The sequence below is a fragment of the Salmo salar genome, chromosome ssa06 (assembly GCF_905237065.1).
Source record: "Salmo salar chromosome ssa06, Ssal_v3.1, whole genome shotgun sequence".
In the NCBI taxonomy this organism is placed as follows: domain Eukaryota; kingdom Metazoa; phylum Chordata; class Actinopteri; order Salmoniformes; family Salmonidae; genus Salmo; species Salmo salar.
Genome location: NC_059447.1, coordinates 37,545,625 through 37,569,058, shown reverse-complemented (window position 1 = coordinate 37,569,058; position 23,434 = coordinate 37,545,625). Strand labels below are relative to the sequence as shown.

Genomic DNA, 23,434 nt, shown 5'->3' with positions numbered 1-23,434 from the left:
ATGCATTATTCCAAAATAGATTGGAATAGTGCAAATCTAAAAATAAATATTAAGTGGGTCGACCTTACTAGCACAGAATGAACATAGAGCTAAAATATCAATTAATTTGATTAGAAATGTATTACAAGGATAAAAATTGAGAAACATCTTGGTAGACTATCTAATATATCTTAGTAATATATTAATATCGTAGTTATATCTTACTAATATCTGAATATAGGCATACACAGAGTTGAAAAATGTTTCTCAGACAAAGTAATTGAATCCCCACCAAGTGTAATTAATGTGCAATAGACCTATAACTTCAGATAGTAGGCCTATTACACATGTATTTGCATGTGTTGAGAATTGTATATTTCCCCACTATTTTGGGCTTATTTTTGTTAATATTTCTAATAATGTTAATGTAATAATTGCTATGTAACTTAATACTTAAATGAATGATTTCATAATTGATTTTAGGGCAGTATGTTATTGTCAAATTGTTTTTAAACATATATGGTAAATAGTCAACCTTCACGTTAGTATCTGAGTAAAATCTGTGAGTCTTGGCTTATACAGCCCACTACCATGACCCCACCCATCGCTGTCTTTAGGGAGGAGTGTTCCGATCCTTTTAAAAACGCTGCTCAAACGAAGACCAAGTGTATACGATTCGTTAGCCTCTGTGAAAGATAGTTCAACAGCTCGCAACATGGTTCAGTGGACAGACTTTGAGCGCGCCACCATTCAGAGCGTCTTCGAGAAGATGGACTACGATGTCGTAGGCCCCGCGGCTCTTTCCAGGTAGTGCGTTTAAAACTGTGGTCTACAAATTATTGGAATTATTCATGTTATTATATTGTTATTATATTAGTATGCGCTTGTTATTATGATTTTCAAGATTAATTCGTATTTCATCATTGATTTCCATAAGATATGTGTGTATGCAGATATCACGTTTCTGTCATTCTTGACTGTTTATTATTTCTACAGGTGTCTGGTCGTGTACCCCTGGACCCAGAGGTATTTCGGTAACTTCGGAAACCTGTACAACGCCGCTGCCATCCAGGGAAACCCAATGGTCGCCGCTCACGGAAAGACTGTCCTGCACGGACTGGACCGGGCTGTCAAGAACATGGATGACATCAAGGCCACCTACGCAGAGCTGAGCGTGCTGCACTCCGAGAAACTACACGTGGATCCCGACAACTTCCGGGTAAAGTTAATTGTTCGACTTCACACAAGGTACTTGCCTATCTATTAAAATAGTGTGGAAGAATGCGTTTTCTTACATGTCCATTTGCTCCATTCTTTTGCAGCTGCTGGCTGACTGCCTTACTATTGTTGTTGCTGCGAGAATGGGTGCTGACTTCACCGCTGATGTCCAGGGTGCTTTCCAGAAGTTCCTGGCTGTGGTGGTGAGCTCCCTGGGCAAACAGTACCACTAGAGCCCCTCCACTCAGAGACGGACGACCATCAGAGGACCAACAAGCTCAGAGGACCAACAAGCTCAGAGGACCAACAAGCTCAGAGGACCAACAAGCTCAGAGGACCAACAGGCGCTGATCATTTGTTTAGAGGCACATGTTGTTCCTTCTACTAAAGCAAATAAAATCAGCAAATTAATATTTTTATCTGCGCCTTTTGTTTCATACATGAATATCAATACGGTGGCACATACTAATAGGTCTAATATGGTAATATGATAGGCTATGGGTGTGAATATCGCAAAAACCTTGTTAACCAGATATGGATAATGTGCAATATATATACAAATATTTAGCAAATAAAAACATTTTTTTTGCAATTAATAGACTGACATGTTACATTAGCTGTGCATGAGCGAACCATATAATGAAGAAAAACGTGTGTCCAATGATGCATTGAGTCAAATAAGAGCAGAGCTGCAATGATAAATTCCTCTTCAATTACACACAATCGTCATTCCTAAAGGTTCAAGATAACTTTTCAGAACATATATGTTATTCAATGTTTGGTTGATGTATTAGTGTGAATGGTCGAGAGGTTAACCAGATCAAAATGACATAAACGTTCACTTTAATTTAACTACGCAAGTCCGTTAAGAACAAATTCTTATTTTCAATGATGGCCTAGGAACAGTGGGTTTACTTTGTCAGGTCGGGGATTCGAAGTTGCAACCTTCTGGTTACTAGTCCAACGCTCTAACCACTAGGCTACCCTGCCTCCCATGTATGAATAAGAATAAGACAATTGGTCTATAGAACCCTATAAAATACTAAATACATTTATGAGAGGCACCTCCTGTCATGGCCAGCTTTGGAACCATGATAACCGTACAAAAAGTGTTCAGATAGGAATCTATTAAAGTCATTAATAATAGATTATTAAATCAATAGATTAATTAACCAATAATCTTAAGAAATACAACAAGAAATACTGTCTGTGTATTTCATTTTACATCATGTATAAATGCAACATGTAACTTTTCACATTTTATGAAAACTTAACCACATTTGTTTATAAAAATGCATTAACAATATGTTACAATTCTAGCATGATCAGCAAAACCACTAGGTTATGTTTTACACGTTATATACGTTTTTATGTGCATAGGAAATGTTCTTAGGAAATATTAAGTGTATAGGAAATGTAATTAAGAAATAATATCAAGCCATTCATAATATATATATATATATTTATGAGTCCTTAATTAGCCTAATCATCTAATATATATTATTTTTGTATATCAAATCGTTTTTGTTTATGTGGTCCTATGTCAAATAGTTTGTTCAATCTTGTTTATCAGTAACAAGTTCTAAGCGAGCCGTTTGATTAATCTATAGGCTACTATTTAAACTTCGTTCCCCTTCTCGAATTTTTTACTTTAACTTTTTAAACTTTTACTGCTCACTTCTCATGAATAATAGACTGATGAATCAATTAATTAATCAACCAATATTGCTAAGAACTTAAACAAGATATACTTTGTGTTTCATTTAAAATAGTGTAAAATTCGACATTTAACTGTTGACATTTTATGGAAACTGAACCACATTGGTTCATAAAAATAAATGAATAATATGTTACAAATATAGCATGATCAGCCAATCAAAATCATTAGGCTATGTTTTACGTTTTAGTATTATAGATCATATCTGCTTATAATCTATTCATAATATTTACAAATAATATGTTGGTAGTCTATCAAATCCTTTTTCGATGGTGTTTACAAGAATTTCGCTACACCCGAAATAACATCTGCTAAACATGTGTATGTGACAAATATCATTTGATTTGTTTGTATGTCAAATTGTTTGTTCAATCTTGTTTTTCAATAGCAAGTTCGAAGAGGGCTATTTAATTATTCTATAGGCTACTGCCGGTATTTGTACTTTGAATTTCTCGTTACCCCTTTTATATTTTTAGACTACCTACGAAACTGTTTTGCATTGCCTAAGTTTTCTTTAAGAATGCGTTTTAGCATTTCGTCACGATTTTGAGAAATAGTTATTTCAGCCTTAAAAATAGCAACGCATTTCATCATATCAAGTTCAGACGCTACAACACGACTCATTAAAAAGCAAAGTAAAGAACAGATAACGTGGTTATGTGCGTTTGAACATTTATTCATAATTTAGAACAAGACAGATCATCGAGCACATGCTGCCATATGTCTGGTCTGATGATGCCCCATGGTTTATCTGTACTTTTCGGCCAGAGCCAGGGCCAGGGCGGCCAGGAACTTGTCCACGGACACATGAACCTCTGGGGTGAAGTCGCGGCGAACAAAATGGCCAGCACCACCAATATGTTGTGGGACAGGATCTACAAGAGGAAATACATGGAAATGAGTTCGTATGCATCTTTAATGTAGGCTATTTTAGCCTATGTTGTCTATTTTACTGTAAAACGTAGCCGATTGAAATGTTAAAAAATATTATACTGTCCTCACCTTGAAGTTGGCTGGATCTATCCGCAGCTGGAAGGCGTGCAGCTCGCTGAGGGTGAGGAGACCTGCGGTGAGGTCGTCGATCTTGGCCACGGCTTCACCGACGCCTCCCATGATGGTCTTACCATGCTTCCTGACCAGGGAAGAACCGGGGCTCAGGTCCGGCCAGTGAGAGAAGTATGTCTTGGTCTGGGGGTACACCACAAGGATTCTGCACGGGAGGAAAAATACATCTCGAGATTTAAGGCTAGCTAACACCAAATGGTATATTCTAAAACAACAATATAGCAGTTGAATAATTCCATTACCTAGACAGAGCATCGCATCCGACGTCCTCAGCCTTGCCGGACACCTTGGCCCAGAAGGCCCTGACCACCGCCTTGTCCTTGCCTACAGGCCCATGCAGTCATCTCGGTTTTATCCTTCACTTGTTTGTAACAATTGCAAATACTGTGGCAACTTCGTATTTTTTGTCGACTTCGTTCTGAAGTTATCGGCAGTCACAGTCAGACAGATGAAACAAGACCCTGCTTAGTAAAATATCTTATTTTGGTATTGGCAGATTGGGTGAAAAAAAAAAGAAAATACTATAATTTTACCCATTTACTTGGATAACATAATAGTTATCGAATATGAGTTCATCAGGTTTTTTGCTCAAAAGTAATAGTCTAAGTGAACCAATATAAAAGGAAGTATCTAAAAACGATATCTGGAAATATACTGTACAGTATCTATGAATGTGTTTTCAAAATGATGAAATGACTTTTCTAACCTCGTCGTTAGGCCGTAAATAAAGTAATACATAGGTTGTGGAGATGAGGATAGGAGGCTCATGACTTTGCAGATCTTGAATAACTTACATTTAGCTACTATCTATAGAATGGCTTTTGCTTAAAATTACACGAATGGAGAGAACGTAATTGAATTTAAAATATACTTTGCGACGTATTAAGTATAATTAGTGTTCATTTTTTTGTCTTTTTTTTTTACTGATGGTGTAGTTATTTATTTGGCCATATTGGGGGACAGGCTTATGGGGCCAACATATGACAGTTTCGTTTGGTATATGTCTTATTTATTTGATGCGTAATTATCGTGAACAATGGGTTATAATTGGAATAATAATTTTGTATGATTTTATATGACATTTACATTTACATTTTAGTCATTTAGCAGACGCTCTTATCCAGAGCGACTTACAGTAGTGAATGCATACATTTCATACATTTCTTTTTCTGTGCTGGCCCCCCGTGGGAATCGAACGCACAACCCTGGCGTTGCAAACACCATGCTCTACCAACTGAGCTCCATATGAGCGAGACTGATTTAGATTGACTGAAGTCAATAAATTGATTTCTAATCCTGACCCCGCAATTGATTAATGTAAAAAAAATGATTTACTTATCAGTTAATACCATGTTGACAAATACATTCAACGTAAGGAGATGATTGTTGCCAAGAAAAGGGTGTTTCTAATGGCTTATCAGAACAAGGCAACCAAATGGAGCTTTTACGCAGAGGGTGGAACTCATTCAGAACGGCAAGATAAAACGTGAGCCTATAGTTCACTGATAAGCAGCCCTTTAGATCGGTCCCTTTCAAGAAAGTCAACATCTTTCTTTCTACCACATTCTTGCTGTCTACCACATTTTGCAGTGACTGGTGGTAATTTCCAATCTTTGTTATAGTAATTCACGAAGCTAGCACTGAATACTATAAAACTACTGTTAACTACACTTTACGTCTTCATGGTGCTTTTATAAGGTACTAATAAAACAGCCACATATTGCCGGTGTGAAACTTTTCCATAAGTCGACCTCCGTTGCCGTTTGGGCATTTGGCAGAACTATGAATATATGGTGTTGGTCGATAAGACCAGCTGGCTGGCAAGGAATGATAGATTACCATGAACGTTTTGCGGACCTTTGATGTCGTTTTTGGAATGAATCCTCTAAATTGTATTCGTCCACTGGGTCGGAGGGATTCAATATAAATGAAAAAGCTCCAGTGACCGACACTGACAGATCTTCTCACAGATCAGACACACAACACCTTCAACATGGATGAATGGACAGTTGAAAAGCGGAAGCTCATCATAGAGACCTGGGGCAAAATCAACGTCAAAAGTGGTCGGACCCCATGCTTTGAGAAGGACGGCTAATAATAATGAAAGGAAATAAAATATATTGATAATATATCATTTTACTTTTCTAGTCTTGTTTTATATGTGTGCGCAATTCTATGGATTCATTGGATTAAATTGATTGATTTATATTATGTATCTTATAATGTAATTTGTATTTTCCAGGTGTCTTATTGTATATCCATGGACTCAGAGGTACTTTGGAACCTTTGGAGACTTAAACAGCGCAGCGGCTATCATGGGCAATAAAAAAGTTGCCAAACATGGCATCACTGTGCTGAACGGCCTGGATTGAGCTGTGCAGAATATGGATGACATCAAGAACACCTACGTCGAGCTGAGCGTTCTGCACTCTGAGAAACGTCATGTGGATCCCGTCAACTTCAGGGTAAGATTTTTGAGTTGAAAAGACGTGTAAATATGAGTACTAATGGGCGTGCCTAAAACAAATGAACAATACGTTTTTCCTCATTGATTTATATCCAAGAGAATATTGCTGCTGCAAATAAATGACTAACGTTTCAATCGTTTCCTTTTCCTAAGTGCTGGGCGACTGCCTCACCATTGTTCTGGCCTCCCAGATGGGGCGCGCCTTCACGCCAGACGTCCAAGCCGCCCAGCAGAAGTTCCTGACCGTGGTCGTCTCTGCGCTGGGCAGACTGTACCATGAGAGACCTGTTCTATTGTGGAATACACATATATATTTTATTATAGAAGACATTTTGTATGAATAATAAAATATATTGTTAAGCACACGTCCATGCTCTTCACTTTATTCTGTTTGATGGGCAGTAAAACAGGAGCCATTACAAAATGTAGGCAAGCCTACTTTAACTTGCCCTGAGGTCACGAGAGAGAGATTTGGTAAAACATCACATGCAGCAACGAGATCTTATCAACGGAATAATCAATATATTCCTCAGTATTATGTTATTATTGTAATTATAAGGTAGTCTATCATAAAATTTGTTGCCCAGGTTAAATTTTACTTGCCTCAGGTAGGCGGAATTTGCATATACAGTATCAGTCAAAAGTTTGGACACACCTACTCATTCAAGGGTTTTACTTTTTTGAAATTATTTTCTACATCAAAACTATGAATTAACACACATGGAATCATGTAGTAACAAAAAAGTGTTAATCAAATCAAAATATATTTTAGATTTTAGATTCTTCAAAGAGCCACGTTTGCCTTGATGACAGGTTTCAACACTCTTGGCATTCTCTCAACCAGCTTCACCTGGAATGCTTTTCCAACAGTCTTGAAGGAGTTCCCACATGTGCTGAGCACTTGTTGGCTGCTTTTCATTCACTCTGCGATCCAACTCATCCCAAACCATCTCAATTGTGTTGAGGTCGGGTGATTGTGGAGGCCAGGTCATCTGACGCAGCACTCCATCACTCTCCTTCTTGGTCAAATAGCCCTTACACAGCCTGGAGGTGTGTTGGGTCATTGTACTGTTGAAAAACAAATGGTACTCCCACTAAGCGCAAAACAGATGGGATGGAGTATCGCTGCAGAATGCTGTAGTAGCCATGCTGGTTAAGCGTGCCTTGAAGTCTAAATAAATCACTGACAGTGTCACCAGCAAAGCACCCCCACACCATCACACCTCCTCCTCCATGCTTCACGGTGGGAACCACAGATGTAGAGATCATGTGTTCACCTACTCTGCGTCTCACAAAGACATGGCGGTTGGAACCAAAAATCTCACATTTTGACTCATCAGACCAAAGGACAGATTTCCACGGTCTAATGTCCATTGCTCGTGTTTCTTGGCCCAATCATGTCTCTTCTTCTTATTGGTGTCCTTTAGTAGTGGTTTCTTTGCAGCAATTCAACCATGAAGGCCTGATTCACGCAGTGTCTTCTGAACAGTTAATGTTGAGATGTCTGTTGATTTGTTTAACAGGTTTTTGGTTACTACATGATTCCATTTGTGTTATTTCATAGTTTTGATGTCTCCACTATTATTCTACAACTGTCACGCCCTGATTTGTTTCACCTGTTCTTGTGATTGTCCCCACCTCCTCCAGGTGTCGCTTATTTTCCCCAGTGTATTTATCCCTGTGTTTCCTGTCTCTCTGTGCCAGTTCGTCTTGTATGTTTTCAAGTCAACCAGCGTGTTTTTCCCCGTGCTCCTGTTTTCTATTCTCTTCTTCTAGTCTTCCCGGTTTTGATTCTTGCCTGTTTTTTCTGGACTCCATACCCACCTACCTGACCCTTCTGCTTGCCCTGACATCGAGCCTGTCTGCCACTCTTTACCTCTTGGACTCAGAATCTGGTTTTGACCTTTGGCCTGTCCACGACCATTCTGTTGCCTACTCCTTTTGGATATAAATAAACTACAAAGACTCTAACTATCTGCCTCCTGTGTCTGCATCTGGGTCTCGCCTTGTGCCCTTTATAACAACATAAAAAAAATAAAGAAAAACCCTGGAATGAGTAGGTGTGTCCAAACCTTTTACTGGTACTGTAGCTGAACGTTGGCATTCCAAATGGGTTTTGAAGAGCAACGTGCTTAATGTTCGGAAAAAAGCACCTGAATTACGCAATGGCACTATTTAAACAAAACGACCCAAGAGGACTTTAACATTATTATAACATATCATTACAACACATTAGGAAGTGTGTAGCGTTATCATTAGGCATGGTGCTGGATTCATGCAAATCCTGTAAGTAGGCCTATGTTTTCAATAAAAATGCAGATATAGGCTATTTTACTGGTTGCATTTGGTGACGAAATAGGCTAATCGCGTTATGCTATGGGATAGGAAATAAAAAGGCTAAAACAAATATTGTGAACATAATAATCATTGGCTCAGCTTTCCTCTATCTCTCTGGTCGAGAGAAGTGGAGGTGCCGAGGTCAGAGTAGCCTACACAGTAGCTTGACCAGCGCCACCCTTTGAAAAGCAAGTGAGATATACTTCAATTATACATGTATCATGCAGGGTGTATTAGCTTACCCAAACAATCAACATTCTTCTTGACAAAACGTATTACTCCGATTTTGTCCACGCACCTGACAAACGGTGACATGCTCTCTATAAGCTGCTACTGCGACATCAGACTAGATATTGGTGAACAAAGCGTATGCCGGATATACCCTCATGCAAAGCACACACATATGCATTTACCTCTTTTTAGGGAAATCTGAGTGACATCGCACGACGTGGTAAGGACTATAGAGGTTCAGCAGCATGACAGCAGCATGTGAAAAATGTATGAAATGTATGCATTCACTACTGTAAGTCGCTCTGGATAAGAGCGTCTGCTAAATGACTAAAATGTAAATGTCAATGTGACTTAAACAATAGACCTGGCCCTAACCATAACTATTGACCTACGGAGAAAATGTATATCAATCAACCTTCAACACACCTTACCGGAAGGGGAGTGCGGTGTCATTCTTGCCTTGCTGTTGCAGAGATAAGACAGCAATCTTGGCACTCAACCTTTGCCAACGAGATGTCCATCATCATTTGTTTGGTACCACCCTCGACAAAACATGGTCAGATTAATGAGAAATACCTTCTAGGATGACTTCGGTCATTGTAGTAGGCATATTTACTGAATGAATGTATTATCCAATTAATTCATTAATGATTACATCAACGAATGAATCAATGAACGAGTCAATAAAACAAATGATCGCCTAAATAGCCAAAAGAATAGCAATCAGACATATTCCAAAGACCATTCCTTGTGCATGAAACGTCCAGCTTACAGTATTCATTATATTAGAAGAAGAATAAAATACATTCTTGCATCATGCATAATGTAGCCTTTAGATTCATGACAGTTTGAAACATGATTGTTCCGTTTTTCAGCACTATCGTCATAACAAGTATATCCGTGCGTAAAGGGTAACATTTGTGATTGATCATAATCAAATAGCAATATATTGATGGTACATAACTAATGGTTATCACCAAACTCTATCTTGTGTACATCCAATGACTTCCAGTTGAAGGCGGAGCTAAGCCAAAGAGATCTTTAGAGACCACATAAATACTTCCAGTGTCCACTCTTATGGCACCAGCAGTATCTTATGTCATAGAAACCGCTAGAATGAGTCTCACAGCCAAGGACAAAAAGATCGTGAAAGCCTTTTTTGGAAAGGTGGCTGGCAAAGCAGAGGACATCGGAAATGAGGCTCTCTCTAGGTAACGACATCTTTATATATTGAACGGATTGTTTTGTAACAGAGTTATGCGGTGCATTTACCCACGTTAAATCATAATACATAATCACATGTTTTTATTTCTAGGACCCTGGTGGTGTACCCCCAGACCAAGACCTACTTCTCCCACTGGACGGACCTGAGACCCGGCTCTGCTCCCGTCAAGAAGCACGGTCTGACCGTCATGGGAGGCGTCCTTGATGCCGTGACCAAGATCGACGACCTGACCGGTGGTCTTCTGGCCCTCAGCGAGCTGCACGCCTTCACGCTGCGTGTGGATCCCGCCAACTTCAAGGTGACTAAATAACTTACCGAGTCAATAAAACGATTCACCCTTTCTCAAAATATCACAGCGGCAACCGTGTCCAAATGTGAGTCCTATGTATGTATTTTGTGAAGGTTCCAATTGAATCTTCAGAAACACTATCTTTCGCATATGGACTAGGCCTAAAACGCTTGATAATAATAACTCCATTCCCTCTACATCTGCAGATCATCAACCACAACATCCTGGTGGTGCTGGCCATGATGTTCCCTGACGACTTTACCCCTGAGGTGCACGTGTCTGTGGACAAGTTCCTCGCCAAGTTGGCCCTGGCGCTTTCCGAGAAGTATCGTTAAATGGCGAGAAGATAAATGCTCTCGGTTTTCTGTGTTGATCATAAATGTGCACGTGTTGTATGATATGAATCATGGAATAAAAATACCGACATCATCTACTGTTTATCTTGATCGTTTTTATTTAAAGGGACAGCGGGTTTTGCAATGTGAGCAACCGTGTGACGAAAACAGCCAGCCTTAGCACTGTGCATTAATTAAACATGACGCAAAGGAACAGGGTTGGAGAGCCCTGTTATAACACGCATCTTCCAATTGCAACGTCTGCTTATGCCCACACATATTGTCTCAAGAACATTTTATATTTGTAATACCCTCAAACACAAAGTTAGGCATACCTAATTTCAAAATAGGCCGTCATCACTGTCAATCGTGAATGATAGTTATTCATGTTTTAACGGCGAAACTGCGTGTGTATTCCAATAATGTGATAGATCTCAAGCAGTTTCATGGGAATGGTCTATGCATTTCGATCTTGTTGAATGACTGTTTAGAGCAGATGGTGTTAACAGATTATTAGCCTTCCTTGTATTTTGTTTCAATCAAAGCATATATGCTGTTGAGTTTTTGGCGCACGATGCTTTTTTTTTAAATTAACCATTCTAACATCTCATTAGAAATGATGAGGTGTTTTTGGTGGAACAGTAACATTAGCCTATAGGCCTATTATGCTATGCTATTATATTCGCTTCTGTTATGTAAACTAATAATGAATCGTTATGTGATCTTACGAGACATTGATTCAGTTTCGATCTAACTTTACTAAACGAGCACCATTGTGAGAGGTGATGATGTTCTATTTGTAATAATAATAATAAGTGATTATTAGTACTATTAGGCTTAGACAATAGATCTTGATGAGTGTTATTGTAAACGATCGGAGTGCCCTTCATGGTTCCAAAAGGACAGCGCTAAATAAACTTTGTATTTGATTAGCTAGAACACATGGTTACAATATACCCTATTACAGAATAAAATAAAACAGAGGGGATAAATAATCAATTCATATAATTTATTTGCAAAGATTTAATCAATAAATCAATTGATCAAATAGTGATCATAAATCATTACTATGTAGAATTGCAGGAAGTTCGTTTTAAAACAGCCATAAAATCATGCTTTTGGTGTGGTGTATTTATGCATCTCAATAAACTATAATCTAAATGCATTATTACTTCCAACTTGGCCCAATATACATTTCAATTTCCCCACCACGACATAACCTACCAAGCTAGAACATTTAACCTTTATTTAACTAGGCAAGTCAGTTAATAACAAATTATTATTTTACAATGACGGCCTACCCCGGCCAAACCCTCCCCTAACCCGGACGACGCTGGGCCAATTGTGCGCCACCCTATGCCCTGCGTCCAAACCAATAGCCAATACAGGCTAAATATCTTAAGCAGGGCTACGGCAACTTCCAGGGAGGGTCAGGCTCCTGGGCTTTGCGGTGGCCACTCTGGTTTGGGTGTCCTCGGCGTTGCTGTGACCAAGTGTTCACATATCGTTCTGGGTTCCAATGCGCAATAGCAGTTCGGTGGAGTTTTATGAACATTAATTAACATCAGTTAATTTAGATGTTATTTTATATACGTTCTGATGCTCTTAACTTCTCAAGCCTCCAAGCGGCCTCCCCAGTGCACACATGTAGCCTACAGTTCTTCATCATTAGCCAGAGAGAAGACAGGGAAGAAACATCCATTTACCTCCCTCTTGGCTGCTGTAACCTACATATTTATTTGGTTTGTCATTCTAACGCTATTTATGGAATTTACCCCTCATGTATGTTGTCACAGTTCATATGTGTGAAATGTATTTTAGGACAATATGTGTGCTTTTGGTTGGACAGAGAATTGGGTGCTTTGGAGGCCTACCAGTAGAAATAAGTTGCACAACTTCTAGACTTATATTAAACCACAAAAAATATGTAGGCCTATTGACGTGGACCTTTCGTTTGTTGAAAATAGATGTTAATGTAGGGTATACATGTTGACAGACGTATACACATAATGAAAGCGATGAAAAATATATTTTCGATTTAGCACTTTATTTTTCCTTCAGAATTGATACATCTGTTTTGATACATGCAATGAAGGGCGCCGGATGTTGCTCTGTTTATTTTGACGCAGGCAACGAACGCTCTAGTGGTACTGTCTGCACAGGGAGCACACCACGATGGCAAGGAACTTCTGGAAAGCCCCCTGGACGTCGGCGGTGAAGTCAGCACCCATTCTTGCAGCAACGACAATAGTCAAGCAGTCAGCCAGCAGCTGCAAAAGAAAAAAGAAAACGGACATGTAAAAAAATGCATTCTGGCAGAGTATTGAGAGTAGAATATGACCTTGTGAAGTATAAAATGATAACTAATTTACCCGGAAATTGTCGGGATCCACGCGCAATTTCTCGGAGTGCAGCACGCTAAGCTCTGTGAAGGTGGCCTTGATGTCATCCATGTTCTTGACAGCCCGGACCAGTCCTTGCAGGACAGTCTTTCCGTGAGCGGCGACCTTGGGGTTTCCCTGGATGGCAGCGGCGTTGGACAGGTTTCCGAAGTTACCAAAATACCTCTGGGTCCAGGGGTACACGATCAGACACCTGTAAGTGAATAATGGGATTATGAGTGACTGCATTAATCATATAATATGCACGAGGTTCAATGTAAATGTAGCCCTATTTTTAAGGAGGTATGAAAAAGAGAAAAGACCTGGAAAGAGCCGCGGGGCCCACGTCATCGTAGTCCATCTTCCCGAAGATGCTCTGGATTGTTTGGCGCTCGAAGTCTGTCCACTGAACCATATTGACGTTTGTGAGGTATCACTCAATATGACATGTACTGTTCATGCTACTGAAGGGACAGCTTATATACGCGTTTTGTCTCCACACCAAAAGCCAACTATTGGTTTAGCTGTTTTGAGAGGGCTGGGTTAACAATGTTTTGTAGAAATTCATTGCAGTACCACGCCAGCCCATTCATAGTCTCCTGTAAATTACAACGACCGAAAGGAACAAATCACCAAGACAGTGACGATAGTTCTCATGTGCCTTTTATGCTCATTCATTAATGACCATCATTATTTATTACCAATTCATATTTGAAATTATTTAAGTGGCGTTGGTGGAAATGTGGACAGTTTAATGTCCCTGTCACTGCTGATGTATAGACAAATAATTCATACTTTTGTTTTCAATAAGTCAAATTAAGAAAAAAGTTCTGCCAAAAGCCGAAAAAGGAAATATGTTGCCTGCCTTTTGTTTTATTTTATTTAGGCCTAATAAAACATTGATTATTATGATTTTTTTATAATAATTTATTTTCCTTTTATTAATCTACATTTTATGATGATAAATAATGTTTTCATTCACAATACATTTGTTTTATTATAGTCTTTTATTGAATAATATGACAATTACGATATCATGATGTGTGTGCCTATGTTTTTTCAAGCAAGTGCAAGTTTGAGCAATTATTTAAATAATGATTGCTGTATGAAGTCGTATAATATTAAATGGTGCAAACTAACTTATACATGACCTACTGCAGTCATCTCTATAAGAGCTGGGCCATTCTCATGTAAAGTTTGGGTGAGAAATCTGATCCAAGACCAGTGCTTCTGGCTTATTGATTATTTCATGAAATAATAACCTGGTCTAAATACTGGTAATGTAGGCATCCAGAAGACAACCAGTAATGACTTATATCATATCAGGATGTAAGGTCATATCATTTATTTTATTTTATTTTCATTTCACCTTAATTTAACCAGGTAGGCCGACAAAAACAACAACACAGAGTTACACATAAACAAACGTACAGTCATAATGATTGTGATATAATAATGGTAGCCTAATAATTATAATGATGATCATGATGATGATAATAATGATAATGAAGGTGGTGGTTACCTATTACTATAATAATTGCTATTACTATTAATAGCAATGTGGACCCAGAGTGGAGTAGTGGAAGTTTTCAACTTTGTGGACAGTGGATATATTTGTGTAATTATCAATAATCTAGGTCTATCAATTGTAACTAAACATTAAAACACATATAGCCTACGATTAATCAGGACAACAGGACAACAACGTTTCACATTCGATCGGCAGGATTCATTTATTGCATATTTTCATTTAAATTTGCACTCTACAAAGATTGTCAAGTGGAAGTCTGGCTCATTGCTTAACGGTACTTCTCAGACAGAGCCAGGGCCAGCTGGGCCACAAACTTGTCCGTGGGCCACGTGCACCTCAGGGGTGAAGTCATCAGGGAACATCATGGCCAGCGTCACCAGCATGTTGTGGTTGAAGATCTGGGGATGTGAAGAGAGAGCAGAAACATTATTAGAAGCATATTTCACGAGTATGTTTCTGAAGATTGAAATCCATACATTAAGCTATTACAGTATTCAAATTTCAACGGATGCTAATGGAAAAAAGCTACTAGTGATAAAGAAAACAAGTGCATTTTTACTATTTACTAACCTTGGAGTTGGCAGGATCCACTCACAACACGAAGGGGTGCACCTCGCTGAGGGTATGAAGACCAGCACTAAGGTAGTCAATCTTCTCAATGGCATCCAGGACGCCTCCCATGACGGTCCCACCGTGCTTCCTGACCGGGGCAGAGCCGAGGCTCAGGTCCTTCCAGTGGGAGAAATATGTCTTGGTCTGGGGGTACACCACCAGCGTCCTGGGAGGTTGAAAACATACGTCGGTTATGCGGGCATGTTTATCGTTGTACTATATGACCCCACTATTTTAACTTGATATGAATTGGAAAAAGAGAGTACCATTTTTACGCACGTGTATGCTAAGGAATTCTCAACCATTCACAAGTAATTCAAAGGTCTTAAATACTTGTATTTATCAATTCCTTGTAGTAAATAATTCAATAATTGTAATTACCTGGAAAGTGCCTCGTTGCCAACATCCTCTGCCCTGCCGGCAACCTTGCCAAAAAAGGCCTGGACAATTTCCTTGTCCTTAGCGGAGAGACTCATTCATTGTTGCTTCAACTTCTTGACTTGCTGCCAACCAACTCAATAGAGCTCACTGTTTCGAGTCCCTTTTAATGTATTGTCTGATCTGCCCAAGCACAATGCTGCTGCCCAGAAACCACCTCCAAAAGAGACCCCGTTGGTTATCTCTTGTCATAGCGTGTCATCTTAGTTGTTTACAACTCATGGCACACAGCCAAGTATAGATAAAATAAGTCATGGGCGCATGGCAGAGTTATTCAGCCATTATTTTCTTCTTTCTTTTGGTATATTTGTTATTATTTTATTTTGAATGTTATGAATATCGCTGGCAAAAACAGAATAAACTAATGTTGAATGACATAACGACAGTAGAAAAGAGGAGCATATCTTCTTTTTAACGATGTCAACTTTATTTCTCAACTCCTAATATTGAGCCAATAACACTTACTGGAGTATCTGACCTATGCTTTGAAAAAGGACCTGCTAATAGCCAACCTTTGTTTATCCAGCTAAACAGCTGCTTTTAGTGAAAATGTGTTTGGAGTTTACACTTCCTCTTCCACCTCATTCCCAGATCATGGGCATTAGTATGGAGTTTGTTCCCCCTTTGCTGCAATAACAGCCTCCACTCTTCTGGGAAGGCTTTCCACTAGATGTTAGAACATTGCTGTGGGGACTTGCTTCAATTCAGCCACAAGAGCATTAGTGAGGTCGGGCACTGATTTGGGCTATAAGGCCTGGCTCGCATTCGGCATTTCAATTCATCCCATAGGTGTTCAATGGGGTTGAGGTCAGGGCTCTGTGCAGGCCAGTCAAGTTCTTCCACACCGATCTCAATAAACCATTTCTGTATGGACCTCACTTTGTGCATGGGGGCAATATCATGCTGAAACAGGAAAGGGCCTTCCCCAAACTGTTGCCCGAATGTTGGAAGCACAGAATTGTCTAGGTCACTAAGGGGCCTAGCCCAAACCATGAAAAACAACCCCAGACCATTATTCCTCCTCCACCAAACTGTACAGTTTATGCATTGGGACAGGTAGCGTTTTCCTGGCATCTGCCAAACCCAAATTAGTCTGATGGACTGCCAGATGGTGAAGCGTGATTCATCACTCCAGAGAACGCGTTTCCACTGCTCCAGAGTCGGCAAGCTTTACACCACTCCAGCCTAAGCTTGGCATTGCGCATGGTGATCTTAGGCTTGTGTGCGGCTGCTCGGCCATGGAAACCCATTTCATGAAACTCCTGACGAATAGTTATTGTGCTAACGTTGCTTCCAGAGGCAGTTTGGAATTCCAGAGTGAGTGTTGCAACCAAGGACAGACGATTTTTACGCGTTATGCGCTTCAGCACTAGGTGGTCCCGTTCTGTGAGCTTGTGTGGCCTACCACTTCGCGGCTGAGCCGTTGTTGCTCCTAGACTTTTCCACTTTACAATAAACAGCACTTACAGTTGACCAGGGCAGCTTTACCAGAGCAGAAATTTGACGAACTGACCTGTTGAAAAGGTGGCATCCTATGACTGTGCCACTTTGAAAGTCACTGAGCTCTTCAGTAAGACCATTCTACTGCAAATGTTTGTCTATGGAGGTTGCATGGCTGTGTGCTCGATTTCAAACACCTGTCAGCAACGGGTGTGGCTGAAATAGCCGAACCCACTCATTTGAAGGAGTGTCCACATACTTTTGGCCATGTAGTGTACTTTTGTATATACAGTATAGTGTATCATTCACTTGATAATAAGACAAGATGTGGATTTTTCCCCCGCTAACTTACTGTGGGGGTCCTTCGGCCGCCGGTTTACCTGGGACAGGGTCCCTGGGCAAGAACATTTTGAAGACCCCTGGCTCCTGGAGATATGGATATTGAATGAAAATGGGTGAACTCCCATTGAAAAGCAGCAGTCCACAAAACTTCAGAGCTGGACGCATAGTCAGTAGGGTCAAAGCCTGTGTCACAATTTAAAGCTTGTACTTTGTCAACATTTGGCCATACCACGACAACACAAGGATTCTCTTTAGACTGTGAAAATGTGGTGCTGAAAGGACAGCTCCGCTAATCGGTCAGGTAGAAGCATAGAGACAGCGATGCTCAGGGTGACCTTGGTGGTGCTGAAGAACAGCTCCGTCAGTTAGAGAAATCTCACTGACGATGAGGGCACACTTTGTCTCAGCAGCTACTAAACATTAGCTACTGTAATATTTTTTGTACTGTCATCCTAATAGCTATATTTATATGGATTCATTGAATTAAATTGATTAGTTTATATTATGTATCTTATAATGTAATTTGTATTTTCCAGGTGTCTTATTGTATATCCATGGACTCAGAGGTACTTTGGAACCTTTGGAGACTTAAACAGCGCAACGGCTATCATGGGCAATACAAAGTTGCCAAACATGGCATCACTGTGCTGAACGGCCTGGATTGAGCTGTGCAGAATATGGATGACATCAAGAACACCTACGTCGAGCTGAGCGTTCTGCACTCCGAGAAACTTAATGTGGATCCCGACAACTTCAGGGTAAGATTTTGGAGTTGAAAAGACGTGTAAATATGAGTACTAATGGACATGCCTAAAACAAATGAACAATACATTTTTACTCATTGATTTACATCCAAGAGAATACTGTTCTTGCAAATAAATGACTAACGTTTCAATCGTTTCCTAAGTGCTGGGTTCCTGACCGTGGTCGTCTCTGTGCTAGACAGACAGTACTGCTAAAGACATGTTCTATAGTGAAATACACACACACACACACACACACACACACACACACACACACACACACACACACACACACACACACACACACATATATAAAGGGAACACTTAAACAACACATCCTAGATCTGAATGAAATAAATGATCTTATTAAATACTTTTTTCTTTACATAGTTGAATGTGCTGACAACAAAATCACAAAAAAATAATCAATGGAAATCCAATTTATCAACCCATGGAGGTCTGGATTTGGAGTCACACTCAAAATTAAAGTGGAAAACCACACTACAGGCTGATCCAACTTTGATGTAACGTCCTTAAAACAAGTCAAAATGAGGCTCAGTAGTGTGTGTGGCCTCCACGTGCCTGTATGACCTCCCTACAACGCCTGGGCATGCTCCTGATGAGGTGGCGGATGGTCTCCTGAGGGATCTCCTCCCAGACCTGGACTAAAGCATCCGCCAACTCCTGGACAGTCTGTGGTGCAACATGGCGTTGGTGGATGGAGCGAGACATGATGTCCCAGATGTGCTCAATTGGATTCAGGCCTGGGAAACGGGCGGGCCAGTCCATAGCATCAATGCCTTCCTCTTGCAGGAACTGCTGGCACACTCCAGCCACATGAGGTCTAGCATTGTCGTGCATTAGGAGGAACCCAGGGCCAACCGCACCAGCATATGGTCTCACAAGGGGTCTGAGGATCTCATCTCGGTACCTAATGGCAGTCAGGCTACCTCTGGCAAGCACATGGAGGGCTGTGCGGCCCCCCAAAGAAATGCCACCCCACACCATGACTGACCCACCGCCAAACCGGTCATGCTGGAGGATGTTGCAGGCAGCAGAACATTCTCCACGGCGTCTCCAGACTCTGTCACGTCTGTCACATGTGCTCAGTGTGAACCTGCTTTCATCTGTGAAGAGCACAGGGCGCCAGTGGCGAATTTGCCAATCTTGGTGTTCTCTGGCAAATGCCAAACGTCCTGCACGGTGTTGGGCTGTAAGCACAACCCCCACCTGTGGACGTCGGGCCCTCATACCACCCTCATGGAGTCTGTTTCTGACCGTTTGAGCAGACACATGCACATTTGTGGCCTGCTGGAGGTCATTTTGCAGGGCTCTGGCAGTGCTTCTCCTGCTCCTCCTTGCACAAAGGCGGAGGTAGCGGTCCTGCTGCTGGGTTGTTGCCCTCCTACGGCCTCCTCCACGTCTCCTGATGTACTGGCCTGTCTCCTGGTAGCGCCTCCATGCTCTGGACACTACGCTGACAGACACAGCAAACCTTCTTGCCACAGCTCGCATTGATGTGCCATCCTGGATGAGCTGCACTACCTGAGCCACTTGTGTGGGTTGTAGACTCCGTCTCATGCTACCACTAGAGTGAAAGCACCGCCAGCATTCAAAAGTGACCAAAACATCAGCCAGGAAGCATAGGAACTGAGAAGTGGTCTGTGGTCCCCACCTGCAGAACCACTCCTTTATTTGGGGAGTCTTTCTAATTGCCTATAATTTCCACCTGTTGTCTATTCCATTTGCACAACAGCATGTGAAATTTATTGTCAATCAGTGTTGCTTCCTAAGTGGACAGTTTGATTTCACAGAAGTGTGATTGACTTGGAGTTACATTGTGTTGTTTAAGTGTTCCCTTTATTTTTTTGAGCAGTATATATATATATATATACACACACACATATATATATATAACACACACACACATATATATATACACACACACACACACACACACACACACATATATATATATATATATATATATATATATATATAAATGTATGTATATGTATATATATATATATATATATATATATATATATATATATATATATATGTGTGTGTGTGTGTATATATATATATACATATATATATACACACATATATATATATATATACACATACATATATAAACATATATATATATATATATATATATATATATATATATATATATATATATATATATATATAATATTATTATAGAAGACATTTTGTATGAATAATAAAATATAATGTTAAGCACACGTCCATGCTCTTCACTTTATTCTGTTTGATGGGCAGTAAAACAGGAGCCATTACAAAATGTAGCCAAGCCTACTTTAACTTGCCCTTATGCCGTTGGCCTAAGTGAGATTGAGAAACCTCTCTTTGACGCTGGGGTCACAAGAGAGATATTTGGTAAAACGTCACATGCAGCAACAAATTCTAAACAAAGGAATAATCATTATATTCATCAGTATTATGCTATTATAGTAATTATATCAAAACAGTCCTTGTTTTCTAATACACGACCGTAGGAAGGAGTTCTCATACATGCTGAGCACTTGTTGGCTGCTTTTCCTTCACTCTGCGGTCCAACTCATCTCAATCCATCTCAATTTGTTGGAGGCCAGGTCATCTGATGCAGCACTCCATCACTCTCCTTCTTGGAAAAATAGCCTTTACACAGCCTGGTGGTGTGTTGGGTCATCGTCCTGTTGAAAAACAAATGATAGTCCCACTAAGCCCAAACCATATGGGATGGCGTATTGCTGCAGAATGCTGTGGTAGCCATGCTGGTTAAGTGTGCCTTGAATTTCAAAATAAATCACAAACAGTGTCACCAGCAAAGCACCTCCTCCTCCATGCTTCATGGTGGGAACCACACATGCAGAGATCATCCGTTCACCTAGTCTGCGTCTCACAAAGACCAACGGACAGATTTCCACCAGTCTAATGTCCATTGCTCATGCTTCTTGGCCCAAGCAAGTCTCTTCTTCTTCTTGGTGTCCTTTAGTAGTGGTTTCTTTGCAGCAATTCGACCATGAAGGCCTGATTCACGCAGTCTCCTCTGAACAGTTAATGTTGAGATGTGTCTGTTACTTGAACTCTGTGAAGCATTTATTTGGGCTGCAATTTCTGAGGCTAGTAATTCTAATGAACTTATTTTCTGCAGCAAAGGTAACTCTGGGTGTTCCTTTCCTGTGGCGGTCCTCATGAGAGCCAGTTTCATCATAGCGCTTGATGGTTTTTGCGACTGCACTTGAAGAAACTTTCAAAGTTCTTGACATTTTCCACATTGACTGAGCTTCATGTCTTAAAGTTTGAGTTGTTCTTGCCTTAATATGGGCTTGATCTTTTACCAAATAGGGCTATCTTCTGTATATCACCCCAACCTTGCCACAACACAAGTGATTGGCTCAAACACATTAATAAGGAAAGGAATTCCACAAATTCACTTTTAACAAGGCACACCTGTTAATTGACATGCATTCCGGGTGACTACCACATGAAGCTGGTTGAGAGAATGCCAAGAGTGTGCAAAGCTGTCATCAAGGCCAAGGGTGGCTACTATGAAGAATCTCAAATATAAAATATATGTAGATTTGTTTAACACTTTTTTGGTTATTAGATGATTCCATGTGAGTTATTTCATAGTTTTGATGTCTTCACTAGTATTCTACAATGTTGAAAATATTAAAAATAAAGAAAAACCCTTGAATGAGTCGGTGTGTCCAAACGTTTGACTGGTAACGTGTATAGGCCTATAAAACGAACACACAATTACAAAGGAATTGAATGTGAATTTCAACGTGTCTAGCAATGATCTCATATTTGGACGAGTTGGTGCTCTAACAAGAGGTGGGGTGCACATTGATAAGGGCATCTATCTCTGTCTCTGCTTATCTCAAAGGAAACATGCGTCGGTTTTATCTGTGTTTTGGTTCCACCCTAGTCGCTCAGTTATCGTGGCACTGGCATTGTACGTATGTACTTCGATTCAGATAATATTTCCGTGATAGTATGCCCTAAGACATCAGAGTCACTTTCCTTGTTTGACGTCAATTGGCTATTAATAGCATATATATGCACATTTTGAACATTTTACCTTTTTGTAAGAAAGTCATGCTGATTGTGATTATCCTGTTCGTACCATGGGCCATACAATTAGAATTTCATCAATGCTTTACTGTTTCACTTATTTATTTAACATTTTTGTATCACAATGAAGGTACATTTCGTAATTTCACATGACTCTTTAAAAATCGACATATCAATAGACCAGAAAATCAATCAAAACGAATCATTCAATGGGGTCAACTGTGTCAAAATGTAAAATATGATTGATTCTTCTGAGGCAAAATCTATATTCTTCGGTGACATAGCTGAAGTAAGAAGAACAAGTTAACAACTTACAACTTTAGTTTAGAATTGGTCTATGTGTCACATACAATTGGAAATCGTAATGGAACATTTTTAATGCACGAGGTAATGATTAATAGACCAGATTCAAGTGTTTAGAATGTTGATGGCATTGGCAGCAGGCAGTTTGATTTTGAGAAGGGGTTTATAGGCAGCCTAAGCATTGCATTGCGCAGTGGATTTGGGTTGTTTGCCAAAGTGGAAGTCTGCTTTTTTGATGGTTTTGTTTTTGTTGTTTTTGACGGAAATTGGGACAACAATATTTTGGTCTCCAACACAAATTCAGTCTACAAGTGTCCTCTGCTGGTCTGCTGCAGACATGACAGCGTGCGCAGCGGGCCCAAGAAATCTACGACTACACTAAATGCAACAGCGCGCTCTGTTGGTCAAATCATCCACAATTAGGCTACAGCTGGCTCGAGAAACGCTCTATTCAAACACCTTGCCAAACGTTAATTGCGTGCAAGGTCCTGTTCAATACCCACTGCAGAGTAGTCTAATAGTCTGCTCTTATTATTATAATTATTAGTTTCACGGATTAGTCTAATAGCCTACGTAAGGGCAGAGGAACATTGTCTTGGAATTTATTATACTTACATTATCATCCACGATGTATTGAAGATTCAAGAAGGCCTTAGCATAATCAGAGAGATTGGTCCAGTTTCTACTGTTAC

The 23,434-nt window shown here is 40.1% G+C and overlaps 4 protein-coding genes, 1 long non-coding RNA gene and 1 pseudogene across 5 annotated transcripts; 3 read left to right on the top strand and 3 right to left on the bottom strand.

Annotated features, from left to right (window-relative positions):
- Nucleotides 1-625: 625 nt before the first annotated feature.
- On the top strand, nucleotides 626-1,608 carry LOC106607378 (hemoglobin subunit beta). Its single transcript, XM_014204295.2, has 3 exons — nucleotides 626-786; nucleotides 976-1,198; nucleotides 1,302-1,608. Exons 1-3 carry the CDS (start codon nucleotides 695-697, stop codon nucleotides 1,428-1,430), a joined length of 444 nt encoding a protein of 147 aa, XP_014059770.1. The 5' UTR covers nucleotides 626-694; the 3' UTR covers nucleotides 1,431-1,608.
- Nucleotides 1,609-3,569: 1,961 nt separating this feature from the next.
- LOC106607384 (hemoglobin embryonic subunit alpha-like) lies at nucleotides 3,570-4,316 on the bottom strand (the record flags this gene model as incomplete). Its single annotated transcript, XM_045719505.1, is given in 4 exon segments — nucleotides 3,570-3,744; nucleotides 3,747-3,789; nucleotides 3,917-4,124; nucleotides 4,222-4,316. Coding segments are annotated over 4 exon segments (429 nt in total), but the record flags the coding sequence as incomplete, so codon positions are not given.
- Nucleotides 4,317-4,409: 93 nt separating this feature from the next.
- Nucleotides 4,410-6,811, top strand: LOC123743439 (uncharacterized). The gene is made up of 3 exons (XR_006770228.1): nucleotides 4,410-5,578; nucleotides 6,222-6,444; nucleotides 6,600-6,811. It is a non-coding gene; the product is annotated as an uncharacterized lncRNA (long non-coding RNA).
- A 3,285-nt stretch (nucleotides 6,812-10,096) lies between these two features.
- hbae (Hemoglobin embryonic subunit alpha) lies at nucleotides 10,097-10,929 on the top strand. The gene is given in 3 exon segments (NM_001140924.1): nucleotides 10,097-10,225; nucleotides 10,330-10,537; nucleotides 10,735-10,929. Coding segments are annotated over 3 exon segments (432 nt in total). The 5' UTR covers nucleotides 10,097-10,130; the 3' UTR covers nucleotides 10,864-10,929.
- Nucleotides 10,930-12,893: 1,964 nt separating this feature from the next.
- Nucleotides 12,894-13,727, bottom strand: LOC106607377 (hemoglobin subunit beta). Its single transcript, XM_014204294.2, has 3 exons — nucleotides 13,568-13,727; nucleotides 13,236-13,458; nucleotides 12,894-13,133 (listed from the first exon to the last, which is right to left on the bottom strand). Exons 1-3 carry the CDS (start codon nucleotides 13,657-13,659, stop codon nucleotides 13,005-13,007), a joined length of 444 nt encoding a protein of 147 aa, XP_014059769.1. The 5' UTR covers nucleotides 13,660-13,727; the 3' UTR covers nucleotides 12,894-13,004.
- Nucleotides 13,728-14,951: 1,224 nt separating this feature from the next.
- Nucleotides 14,952-15,986, bottom strand: LOC106607382 (hemoglobin embryonic subunit alpha-like; annotated as a pseudogene).
- Nucleotides 15,987-23,434: the final 7,448 nt, after the last annotated feature.